Genomic DNA, 13,697 nt, shown 5'->3' with positions numbered 1-13,697 from the left:
CCCTGCATATAACTTAGTTCTCTGTACTTTAATTACAACCATATAAGAAAATGTACATGACTATGTATAACTCACATGAAGAAGTAGCTGATACAAACAGAAGATAATCAGCATTAGGAACTCCTGAGCCATTGGGACCTTCCATATGACATGATCCACTAGAACCGTAACAGACTTCTCTGGTACCAATATATGATAGTGGAATAGTAGCAAACTTTCCACAATTAAAATCACTCTGAGATGGTAAGTTATATACACACTTCCCTTCATTACTACCAGAAGAATAGGTTTGATCACAAAAAGGAGGTATGAGTAGGTTACCCTGTACTGGATGGACCATTAGAATACTCTCAAGAGTCTTAATACTGTCAGGTAATACACTGTTAGGTCCTCGTACATATGAGTCAGCACTAGAGTCTATATTGGTATATTCCACATGTATCCTGATGTTGGAATAGTCCACTGAAGATTGTCTTTTGTTTATCTTTCTCCCTGTCTGGCTAGCAAGATCCACCATGTGTGGGTGTCTCTCTACTATCTAGAGAAAACAACAAAGTTCTGTTTATACCCCTAGGTTGTTTACCGCACCATAGTTACCATATTTGTGGTCAATATATCTATACCGAAATCAGACTAGTTGAAATAACAGGAAACATAACATCCTGTTAAATCATCTCATTTAAATTGTAGTACCTATTGTATAATGTTTCAGACACAACATGGGATAACAGAGACATGCATATGTATAATATATACACTGTATATAAGATTTGGGTTTTTTGGGTATACAGCTGTAAAGTAAGTACTGTATGTACGCACACTTTACAAAATAAACAATGAATGATTAGCAAGACTAAAAGATGACAAATTGGCATGTCAAGGATGAAAGTTTATCAACATTAATACTATTCAGTCATTATTGAACTACGCATGTCTATACTAGCTGGCTCTAGTTGGAGAAAACAACTGTTAAATTTCCTTCAAGTTTTACTATATGCCTCATATTGAAACTATATGTGATTCTTTGACACAGTACCAGAGGAGGTTGGACACGATATAAGCGCTTCTGAAATTTATTACTGTTATTGCATATTTCTAATATGTGACGAGGAGTAAGTGATAGAAGAAATGTTTAGCAATATCCACACCGTGTTACCTCATGCTTCTTAGGTTGAACAGCAAATTCTTATTGCAAGACGGGTGTGCGGGTTTCTAATTCTCTTTTCAATTCTCTGTGAGGCCAAGCTAGCGGCATCCGCTCTTCTTTTTCATTACCCTGGGAGGCTTTGTTAGCATGCACATTGCTTTCTTCGACAATTATTGTGCTAAAATACACGTACATAAGGCGTCCCTATAGTATTACACATGGATTCCACCCAGCAAACGCTTACACACATGATCCCCATAGATTTCAAGAGCGATTTATGCGCCTGGAGTAGTGGGGTTGAATGGGGTTGGCCGGCTGAACAGACTAAACTCGAAATGCACTCTCAAATGGCATTTGTGAAAATTTTCGTGAGCACTTGGTTAAACTTTCAATACAAAATGTATGCGCTCATGTGTGCGTGTCCAACCTCCTCTGACACAGTACAATATAGTGGCCTATGGAGGAAAAGTGAACCACTTTAATATGTAATTACATGTACACTAGATCAGTTATGTGGGCACTTCAAGATGTTCCCTTCTTTGTAGGTTGCAACTGGTGAATACCCTGCTCATACTGTACGTATAATATTATAGTGATACTGATGAGTAAAAGTCTGATTAGTCTATGCTACCAGAAGTTTTACATGGTAGACATTTCATAGCATCAGAAATTGTTAGTTGGGTATATACACCCCAAGATCACATTCAAATATTGTACATAGTGTACTATTCACCACACTTTATTCCCACCAAAACCGGTATCATTCACAGTAATCGTTTCTAAAATGTGTAGCTATGTATATCTCACCAACTATGGAGATAACTAGCGGTTAGATCCCCAACAGAGTTTAAAAACCACCCCCAAGATTTTAAGATCTCACAGGTAAAAATTAGTTTCTGTGTTTTATCCAGAACTTATGCTTGAAAGCAGAGATAAGAGTGAGAGGATTTCAATTCTGAGATTGACAATGAGCTACATGACCTTGCCATGTTCTGCTATTTCTTCGTTATATGCAAAATAATATTAAAGATCACACTCAATGTGCAAACATGTATACAATCAGGGCTGGAGGACATGGTCCAGTTGGATAGGCCTGAGCCGGACTAATAATCTGAAGCTGGACCAACTAGCTGACCAGCATGAAGTATATTACTCCCATGCAATCATGTGCTATCTATGGTACATTTTACAAATATAATACCGTTGAAAATGTATGGCATGAGTAGTTCCCTATAGTTCCTCAACCTCACAAAACTACATGCTCAGTACTTACAATTACCTTATGGCACAGCATAACATTTCACATTGTTTTGATTGTGGGTTCTACACGTGTGATGACAATAGCATTTGTGGGAATTATCACATGTCTTCTGTGACTCTAAACCAACACACTTAATAACAATTCAATCTTCATAAGATAATCATCAGTATTTCTTGGCTGGTTACTCTTGGCTTCATTTTGTTGAGCGAAGGGCTAGCACTGACAACCTAGGCACCTTGTTCTGTGGCAGGAAGCTATACACCCATACATCACATGGTGGCCATCTAGATGAGATTTTGAGTAAATATCATCTTTCTTCAACTACCCACTCGTCCAGTCAAGATACTGAGCAAACTCACTCACCCCACATCGTGCCATTTTCTTGTGATTGTCCACAAGTATATCTACAAGATGATCTGTATAGCTGTCTAATCACTAAATAATAATATTTTATCATAAAGGGGGGGCATGCTTCCAGCATGGGCTTCCTGTGAAATTTGAAAAATCTGGGGAAAAGTTGTAAGTCATCGCTAGTTTTACTTGCATTTACTGCAGTATCGATTTTAAGGCATTTTCTAGCCTTTAAAGTGCATAAATCCTGCAGATTTTTGCATCCCCAGAGACTCCCTAACCAAATTACTACAGTCATAAATTATAACAAGTTTCATGCTGTGTCCCTTGTACGTATGTCAGGTCTATCTACTGTATTATAGGTTTAGATTTAATGAATGTACTGGGCAGTCAGATCAACTGATGACGCCCAGGTGGTAAATAACCAAAAAAACAAAGAAACATACATTATACAATCAAGCAGAAAAAAGTTTAACAAGAGTCCATTACTTAAATATGTACTTAAATAAATTAGAGGAAAACTGATTGTGAGGGTAACAGTCAAGTAAGTAATTTGGTAAATTATTCTATAATTTGACGGTGCTGGGAAAGTAACTATATATGTTGATAAGAGGATGTCACATGCAGAGTTGGGGTCGTTACACTAAAAATGTAAATAGTTACATATTACTCGTTACTTTTACGTGATGTAGCGTGCTACAGTTACATATTACTTACTGAAAAAAGTAACGAGTTACATATTACTCGCTACTCTGAGGGCTGTAACAGTGATGGGAGTAACGCGTTACTTATGTAACGCGTTACGTAATATTATTACTTTTGTGGTAACTAAGTAATATAACGAAATACGCTATAAAAACAGGTAATATAACGCAAGCTACTTTACTTACAAATGTAACGCGTTACCTAAGTAATATAGTTACTGTAACGAGTCTAATATTACGTAATATTATTACTACAAGTAACGAAGTTACTAATCTCGTTAGTTGTCCTCTGAGTAACGGCTAGCCACAACGAAGTAACGAGGCCTACTGAATGAAGCTTATTCACCAGCTTCTTACTTATAACCAAAATTTGCATATTGTCCAACAACGCAATTATGTCACGTGATAAGGTGGAAGTTTCATACGTGACAGCTTAAGGCTGTGGACACAAAGTAATATAATATGTAATATTATTACAGTTACTTTATTTTATGGGTAATATGTAACTGTAACTAAATAGTTCAGTTGCAAGTAATATGTAATATGTAACTAGTTACTTTTACAAAGTAACTTGCCCAACACTGGGCTGTAACTAGTAATAATATTACATATTACATTTGTTCGTTACAAACTATAAAGTAAGTCCAACTTTCTAAATACAAGCTAACAGCCTACAACTACAAGTGACACAAGCAAGACACGTGTTTCTCTGGTGTAGTTCAGCCACAAATACATACTTTTTTGTTGTATCTTAGCCTCAAGGGCACTCCCCATACACTATCATTCTTTGTCCATGCCTATAATGCTATCTCCAGTCTTGTCTGGATTCAAAATGCAATCAATCACGTGTCTGGATACAATGCGCCTTAAAAGGAAGTAACATGTTACATTCATTACAATTTCCGGATGTATATCCGTTATATATTACTCGCTACTTTGTCATGTAACGCGTTACATTACTCGTTACTATAAGAATAATATTATTACGTAACACGTTACATTTGTAACGCGTTACCCCCAACTCTGGTCACATGTAGTATAAATCATAATGGATGAAAGTTTCTTGCAGATGATTGTATTGATCTGGGATCTCAACAGTTGTATATTGTGGCGAATAGCATACTAGTATAGAAAGACTGAAGAACAACAAGGCAGGTGATTTGAGCATATTTATATAGCTAGTTAGCAGTGAAATATCAATAAAATAGCACATCTAAGTATCTAATTTTTCAACAATTTTCCAGGTTGGGGGGTATGTCCCCAGACCCCTCTAAACTGCTCGTGCTTTGCATTTTGCAGAGTATGCTTCGCACATTGTGCAGCGACTCCTCTCTCAAGTAATTTCAACATGTACAATGGCCTTACCAACTCAATTTTCCTTCCTCCAGCCCTACAATAGCTACAGTACATATCTCACTACAGAAAGATTACATGCAATACAAAACAAAACTAGAGACACGTGATACACATTATGTGGGCACAATCACACATTGCTGGCTACACAGAGTTGCAGAATCTTTGCAATACAGGAAGCCGTTACCAGAAATGTAACTTGAGTACATTTCAATGTTGATGGATAACGTTTTTTCATTGGTGCTTACACTTTTGTTGCAAACATTCCACAATACTCTGTATATTATAAAATATATATACATAGTTTCTATACTGTAGTGAACAATTTGTCTGAGGGGTAGCCAACGCTCACACAAAACTCCAAAATTGTGTACGAGTGCCCCAATATTGAAGTATTTTAAAAACAGTTCTAAATATTTGTAAATAAAAGAATCTTTCTGCAGTGACATTTCCACTCGAGATTTTCTTCTGCTACTTGCACATGGGAGAGTAGCTGACACAGCCTGACAGGTAATAGGGGGCCACAGGAGCCTTAACAGAAACACAGGTGTACTTCACATACTAGATCCAGCAGATAATTAGCCAGCCAATCCCCATCCTGGTTCAACTGGAAGCCTTGCTCAAAGCAATCTTCTTTGTTGAGTCCTTCGTCATGACTCTAGTAAAAATCTGTGTGATTCACCAAGACTCACCCCTCACAGTGTTGTTCCTCTTAAAGAATCTAGTTCAGAACCTTTTTGTTGCGTTACTGATGGTTGAACAATGCCAGAATGATTTTGAAGTATTGGCCACTTCAGGGCATTGATATGGGATGACAATCCCATTTTCCCCTATTGTATTCCCTACTGGTAGTTGTAGTAGTATGTAGAGTAAGTAGATAGGCCAGGAAAACTTGATTACGTACTTGTTTCTCATCCACAAAATTCAGAGTTCCATGCAGGCAGGAGGTCATTTTTCATCATTCATTATTAAAGAAAATACTCCAAATCAAACTGTATCATACAGTACAATAGTACTGTATAGTAGGGATAGGCACCGGCCGATTATGCCAGTATAATTTAAAGCATAATAGGTGACCAAAAACATCAAGCATAATGCTAGCATAATAGGGACGATGTTTGAAAATTTAATTAAAATGCGCAATACGCATGCCTGAAAGAAAGCAAATATTCACTGCTAATAGTATTATTAGTGCATTTCATATTTAAAAACACGTAATATAACTTATTAAACCGTTTCTTTGTTGGTTATTCACACTTTGCAGAAATAAGATCGAGATACTCTAATAGAGCAGTCACTTACTCTAATACAGCGGTCAAGAAAGGCTGATATACTCTAATAAAACAGTCAATTCTAGAGCATAATCTTGATTTTGAAAGCATAATTTTGAGCATAATAGGCTTAATTTTTGAGCAATGCTCAAAAGCATAATAGGTAAATTTTTGGGCATAATAGGCCGGTGCCTAAGTAGGGACCACAAAGGTGTGGGTGTGGCCCATAAAATAACATCACCCAAAATCCGTTCTTGGTGAAAAATCAAATCTGCTGACATGAGCGATAAGACCGGTTTTCCCAGATCCAGTCACATATAGGGTACAACAACTAAAATTTTTTCTCATCCCTGCCCACATCCCTTTTATGCCACTACTCTAATTTCATTATTGCTGTTATCAATCACATGCACACATAATTTGATGTTAATGAAAGCTGGATATCATTTTTTAGCACAGCAAATGTCACTTGCACCTCACAAACAGTGGTAAAACGTAAATACTAGTCCTTAAAAGGCTTTAGCTAGCCTTTATCAAGACACACAGTAGTGTGTCATGCGACCCAATAAGCCGGCATGCTACACAGTGAGTATATTGACAGGAAGAAAGAAAACTTGATCTTCACACCTTTGTAACTCTGTAATCCCTTATCCGATTGAAACAAGTTTCACTGCAAAGGTATCCGCCAGGTAGGCTACAGCATGTACCACATTTGAAGGAAATCACTCCAGCCATTTCCTAGATATGAGTGGCCAAAGTTTCATTTTAATTCTTCGTTTTTTCTTCATCTTCTTAAGCCATAGGGAGGTGTGGGGGCTTCAACTTCTTTTCACACACTTTAGAAAAATTACTATAAAACACAAATGTGTACCTCGATTGTATCGATATTTGGCACAAATGAAGAGTTTATATAGGTGGATTTCCATACCACGCTTGCTATGAATCTGATAAATAACCAAGGAGTTATGAGCATTTATTCACATAAAAAAAGATGAAACGTTTGTCACAGCTACAGGATAAACCAAGTATGGGAATAACTTGAAAATTGGTGTGTATATAGGCTGATTATCATAGCAGTGCCTATTTGTGGTTAGAACAGCAACAGACTTACAAATACAAAGTTATAAAGCAAAAACCAAACAAGTGTAAAATTGTGGGATCGAGATATTCTAATAGAGCAGTCACTGTGGGGTAAAAAACGGTGTGACCAGAGTTTGAACCAAGGACCTCCATACCTAATGCTTGCATCCTTAACCCTGAAAAACTGCTATCCTGGCTGATCACTTCACTTAATTTCTATTCTATAAATGAAAATTCTAGCTTAAATCTATTTAATAAGTAAAACTGATGTACTAATAGAAAATCTAGATTATTCTAAAATGTTCTAAAACATTCTACATGTGTTCTATTAAATGGTTTCAGCAAAAGCAAAAATGTGCACTCTATTAAAATAAAGCATTAGCATCATACTATTGTTGTAACACTTTGAGGCTCAGTCTATACAGTAGCTATTTCATCAAATCAGAGCCATTTTTGTATCGATCAGTGGTATATTGGTAATATTAACTTAGTCTTGCCCCCAGGTGATCTGTGAGCAGACCAATCATCATCATCATAATCATCATAATAAGTGCTATGCTAGCAAAACTTGTGATAAAACAGGCTGGAAATCATATCCCAGTAAAAAAAGGTGCAGAATTTGCTTTGTTTAAAGTTGAGCAACTGCATCTATTCACATGTGAATGAAAAATCGAGATACTCTAATAGAACAGTCACTGCAAAATTGAATGCCTTAGTCAATGCTGTGGTCTTACGTAGCGTCTTTTGGCTTCTCAAAAAATATAGGAGTGGAGCATTGTTCAGTCATCTACAGTTCTTCATTACAACCAGCTATTCTACGGCTTTGGACGATCCTCGTTTCATCTCCTGCAACAACATACAATACAAGTGGAGTCCACATAAATTATGGAAACACTCAGCTCATATTTTAATTATTTCAAAAATATGCAAAAGTTTTCAATATGAATATTCTACGATCGTGCATGTCTATTCAGTTTCATATAAATCACTATAGTGGAAATAAATACATATAGACTTGACACAACTTTATATTCAAGTATAGCCATCATGCATGAACTAGCAAATAATGGTTGTGGCACCATGTGTCTGAGGACACCCTTGCCTAAATTGTTATTTTGGTGTTTTTTTCATCAATAATACTGATGGTTTTCACTCTTTGTTGGCATAGCTGTCTGGTATGAGTAGGTAATTTTCTGTATCACTTGTATGATCATCATTGTTCCTGTAGCGGTTAGCTATGATCTGTAGATAAGAAGAAATAGTAAGCCTCAAAACCTTTGTTTTGAAAGTACAAAAAGAAGTGAAATTCACTCAAAAGCAGACAAGCTGTAAAAAAATAGTGCAGCCTTCAAAAGCCTGGGTGAAAAAAGTTGTGAAATCAAAGGTGGCGGCCATGAAATGGCTGCAATGATGTTAATGATAATAAATTTTATTAATGCACAGAGTCATTATTAAAATTTGCTAGCATTAACAGCATGAAATGGCTATCACCTTCGATTTCACAACTTTTTTCACCCAGGCTTTTGAAGGCTGCATTCGTTTTTTTACAGATTGGCTGTTTTTGAGTGGATAGTAACATACTCGAAAAAATTAGGAATTTTGAACTAGAGTAGGGACCATAGCACATCGACCCAAAGAACTGAAACAAGCTTGAGTAGTGCATGATATTATTAAATCACAGTAAAACAATAATAAGTGTTATATCCCAATCATCAAACAGTATGGTAGCACTTTTTAAGTAGGGATCGCACCAAAAATTTCACACACAGACCAAAATCCCACCTTCGAAAATCATCCTAGAGAGATTTTACAAGACGAAAATTACCTTTACGGAATAGTACTAGTCCAAATAATACATTAAATATAACAAAACACGTACTGGTGGTTGGATATAGAATCTTTAAAAATTGCCAAAACTCAAATTTTAGTCCCACTGCCTCACTGCCTGACCACAATCACAAGGCTAGAGGCCAAACGAAGCAGGACACAGTCACCATTTTATGCTACAATAACAAGCTCACTAGTGGAATGTGCCTTTTGGGGTTCTGACTAGTGTAGGCCTTCTGCACCTTGTCTTTTTTTTCATTTTCAATCAGGCTGCTTGTCTTCTTCTTCATCCAAAGAAACCACATTGAGGCATTAATTTTCTGCATCAACACTTTCTTTCAGCAGCATATTTAGACACCACAGAATTATTTCAGAGCTGGATTTCAGAAGCACTTCAGTCCTGGAACTACTATAAGAGGTACACTAGCTAGATATCTGCAACTTTACGATTGGGATCCCATTTGTGATAGGTTCATGACCACGCCCATCCAATAAGAACTAAATGGACTAATAGCGATAGAGTACAGAGACCCCACCTCTTAATAGTGACCCACTGAGCAAAAACTAGACTAGTTAGCATTTTTATCAAATTTCTTTTTATAATTTCTTTGTTATCCAAAGGGAAATAGCAATGGGCTGTCAAAGTTTCAGCCTTATCTGGTGAATAGTTGTGGAGTTATAGCTAGCGATAGACAGCAGGAAGTGCAAAACAATTGATTTGTACAGTGACTATACGTGACAAAAATTACAGGCACTTGTTTAATTGATCATAACTCACAAAGGAAACAAGCTATGGAGATGGAACTTGGCTCATTGTCTTCGCAATGAATTGGGGTAGTCAGCAAGGTATGGTTTATTCCCTACATATTCCCATGCATTTAAGCACAAAGCTGTTTAAACTTAGAAACGGCGATGTTTACATCTAGACACACGTGTTTACATCTAGACACACGGTAGTGTGTCGTGCGGCCAAGAAAGCCGGCGACCACACCGTGAGTATATTTACAGGAAGAAAGAAAACAGCTTTTTCACGCATGCATAGCTCCATGGCCCTTTCTCCAAAGCACATTATTTTTGCATTATAGCTGTCCCCCAGGTAGGGTACGCCACACAGCAAATTTGATTAAATTCGCAACAGCCATTTGCGAGATATGGGCGTCCAAAATTTCGCTTTAATTTCTTCGTTTTTTTCTTCTTCTTATGCCGTACGGGGGGCTACGGGGGCTTCGATTTATTTTCGCACACTTTGCAAAAATTGCTATAAAATGCAAACGTGTAACTCGATTGCCTCGATCTTTGGCACAAATGAAGAGCGTGTAACGATGGATTCACGTACCAAGTTTGTTGTAAATCTGAGTAATATTCAAGGAGTTATGGACGTTTATTCACGTAAACAAAGATCAAACTTCTGTCACGGCTACAGGGTAAACCAAGTATAGAAATAACTTGAAAATTGGTGTGTAGATAGGCTGATCATCGTAGCAGTGCCTTTTGATAGTTTGAATAGCAATAGAGTTACAGCGACAAAGTTATAAAGCAAAAACTAAGCAAGTGTAAAATCGCGGGATCGAGATACTCTAATAGAGCAGTCACCACGGGGTAAAAAAGGTGTGCAAAAAATGTCGGAAAAGAAAACTTACCAGAGTTCGAACCAGGGACCTCCATACCTAACACCTGCATCCTTAACCACTGAACCACTGCTACCTTGACTGATCACCTTACTTAATTTCTGCTTTATAAATGAAATTTCTAGTTGAAATCTGCTTATAATCAAACGTTTGTAATTTCATAGATCTACCAATAGAAGTACTAGATTGTTCTAGAACATTCTGTGTATGTTCTATTAGAAGTCCTCAAAAAAATGTGCACTCTATTAGAGTATTACAATAATAATTATCAAATATTGAATTAAATCATGCAATGAAATACATTTATAAATATGTCTTCAATAATCATCATTGTATCTACATAGAAAAGAAGAAATGTGAGTAAAAACAAACCTCAAAGGCAGCCATAGGCTGGTTTTGGGGCCTTATAAAGTACAAAAAGGAGTGAAATCCACACAAAAACAGCCAAGCTGTGAAAAAATGGTGCGGCCTTAAAAAGCCTGGGTGAAAAAAGTTGTGAAATCAAAGGTGGCGGCCAAGAAATGGCTGCAATGATGTTAATGCTAATAATGGCTGTGTGCATTGTTAAAATTTATTAGCATTAACATCATTGCAGCCATTTCTTGGCCGCCACCTTTGATTTCACAACTTTTTTCACCCAGGCTTTTTAAGGCCGCACCATTTTTTCACAGCTTGGCTGTTTTTGTGTGGATAATATTTTACAGTAACATAAACAAACACCCATAACTTACATTTGTTTCATGGCACTGAAACGAAACAAAGATCACCCAAATCCGTTGGTCACTTAGTTATCTCGATTCAAGTCTTGTTTGACCGTTTACAGAAGCAATTAAAACGCGTGCAAAATCATTTTGTAGTATGCGTTTTTTACCCAATGTATTTCAATGCAGTTTTTCCTTTACCCTGATGACGATGAAGCAGTATTGGCTAGCATGTCTACAGATCAACCTGAAATGGTTTCAACATATTGCTACAGAATTTTGTTTTAATTATTAAACAGAACTTCCTACTGACTGAGTAACTGACTGATTCCTTCAGACAAGCGTAAGTCGATAACGGCTAAGGCTATGGGCTTGATTTTTTCACTGTTTGACATCGCTCCAGCCTGAGAGGTGCCTTATGGCATACCACAGTATGTACAATGCATTCTTCATGGATTTACTAGTGTCCTGCTTGTGTCCATCCATCTTTGCTGACAGCAAAAAGTGTCAATTTCGCGGTAGCATGTGATGGCTTTCCCTCGTAACAGAAATTGTCCGTAATTTTTATTGTGGCTACTTTGATTGCAGAGGTGCTTTTCAAAAAGTTCTTGAATCGCAATGCTGTGAAATGGGTTGAACATAGCTGACAACAAAGCGTAATGGGTACTTCACTTTTCAGATGATAATCGATAGCTAGGGCACGTAACACCATTTCTTTCTTTTGATGTGGTGTGCATGGGTTCACCACATAGATACACGAATAAACTATCAAATTCATAATCAGAATCAGCTAGACTTGAGTGGTCTGCTTTTGCTGGCTGCTTTTGCTGGCTGCTTTTGCTGGCTGCTTTTGCTGGCTGCTTTTGCTGGCTGCTTTTGCTGGCTGCTTTTCCCAAGCCCAGTGGTGATCCATATGTGCGGTGTGGGGCCTTAATGGAGCTATGGTCAGCCTGGGGATGGCTGTATGTGGCTGTACAGTTCTGTGGTGTTGACTAAATACCTGTGCTGTGAGTTTCCTTTCGTTTAAGCCAGTCTTGAGACCTGAATGGCCCATAACTTGGCTTAATTCATCTCTATGTGTTCCTCTTCAATTTTTTGAACAGCCTCTTTCCCTCCTTCCGGGCTCCTGCCTCCCACCCTATTTGGAGCTCGCCTGATACAGCAGTTCAAAAACTATCTAAAATGGTGGAAAACTTAGCTTGGCTACGTGTACAGTGGATGCTATGGAAGGTAAGGAATTGGTATAAAACATGTGAAAAAACTTGGTACACATAGCTTCAACCATTGGTAGGGAAAAAATTGATATCCTCCAACCAAATACCTAACTATTGTCAAGTGTTAGGCTAAGTGAATAACACCAGCATGGCAGCCAAGTTTGTCACTTTCATCTGGTAGAAAGCTATACAAATGTCTTAAAATCATGTTTTTGTTGCAGCGTTTTGTAGAGTTCTTTATATGCCACGATATTCACTCTCAACATTGTTCAAGTAGTCTATTATCAACTCAAAGTATCAGTGGTGTGATTTTATTGGTCAGTTTCTGGTGGCAGCACGATCTGTGTGGCTTTTTTTGCGACAAACAAAATGTTTCTTCCTCTGGAGCACAGGACAAGCAGAGCAGCAACTGTGGAATTGGTCAGCAATGACCAGTACTAGGTAAAGTACTTGCATGCGAAATATGGTTGTAATTGAAGCTTGTTAGCCATCTGGCTAATCATGAGCCATCTGGCTGATCATGAGCCATCTATATGCTGAAATTCAGCCAAAACGATGCGATTTTTGCAAACAAATAGCAGAATGGTTGATACATGTAAATCAGTGAAACAGTCTCCAACAGCAAGGATAGGTATCTCGCCCAGTAAATGCATAGATGCATGAAATACGTAGGCACTCAAGTGGTCAAAATTCAAATTGTGGAAAATGCCACCACGATCTATTCCGATTACCTTAAAATCACTTGAAATCAAATAACAATAAGTTTGTATGCATTAGGTTCAGCATCTTGATTAGCTCAGCAGTCTAACACTCTCCCTATGATGTCATCACAGTATAAGACACACATGCACTGACCCAGACCATACCTCAGTGAACAATTAACACAAATATTTACAAAAGGAGCACACTGCAAGGTTTCTTTCCAGAAATGAAAGATATTTTATGGGTATTTCTATGTGAATTTCAATCACGTGAGTGCCTATTGTATGCATTGGATTACTCTATGCATTTGCTTGGTGAGATAGCCAAATTGTTAGGTGTTTATAAGCTTCCTATCCTTGCTGTTGGAGACTGTTTCACTGATTATTCTTGTATTTGTTTGCAAAAATTGCATAGTTTTGGCCAAAATTCAGCATATGCTGTAGATGGCTCATGATCCG

At 37.5% G+C, this 13,697-nt stretch overlaps 1 protein-coding gene across 1 annotated transcript in view; it reads right to left on the bottom strand.

The window, feature by feature from the left end:
* Nucleotides 1–13,697, bottom strand: part of LOC136264979 (uncharacterized) — a gene marked incomplete in the record, with an annotated part of 63,369 nt that overhangs the window by 43,741 nt on the left and 5,931 nt on the right. The window contains 1 exon segment of the mRNA XM_066059746.1: nucleotides 76–538. Coding sequence (XP_065915818.1) covers nucleotides 76–538 — 463 coding nt within the window.

Source organism: Dysidea avara, chromosome 1, assembly GCF_963678975.1.
Source record: "Dysidea avara chromosome 1, odDysAvar1.4, whole genome shotgun sequence".
In the NCBI taxonomy this organism is placed as follows: Eukaryota; Metazoa; Porifera; class Demospongiae; order Dictyoceratida; family Dysideidae; genus Dysidea; species Dysidea avara.
This window is presented reverse-complemented; position numbering and strand designations above follow the sequence as displayed.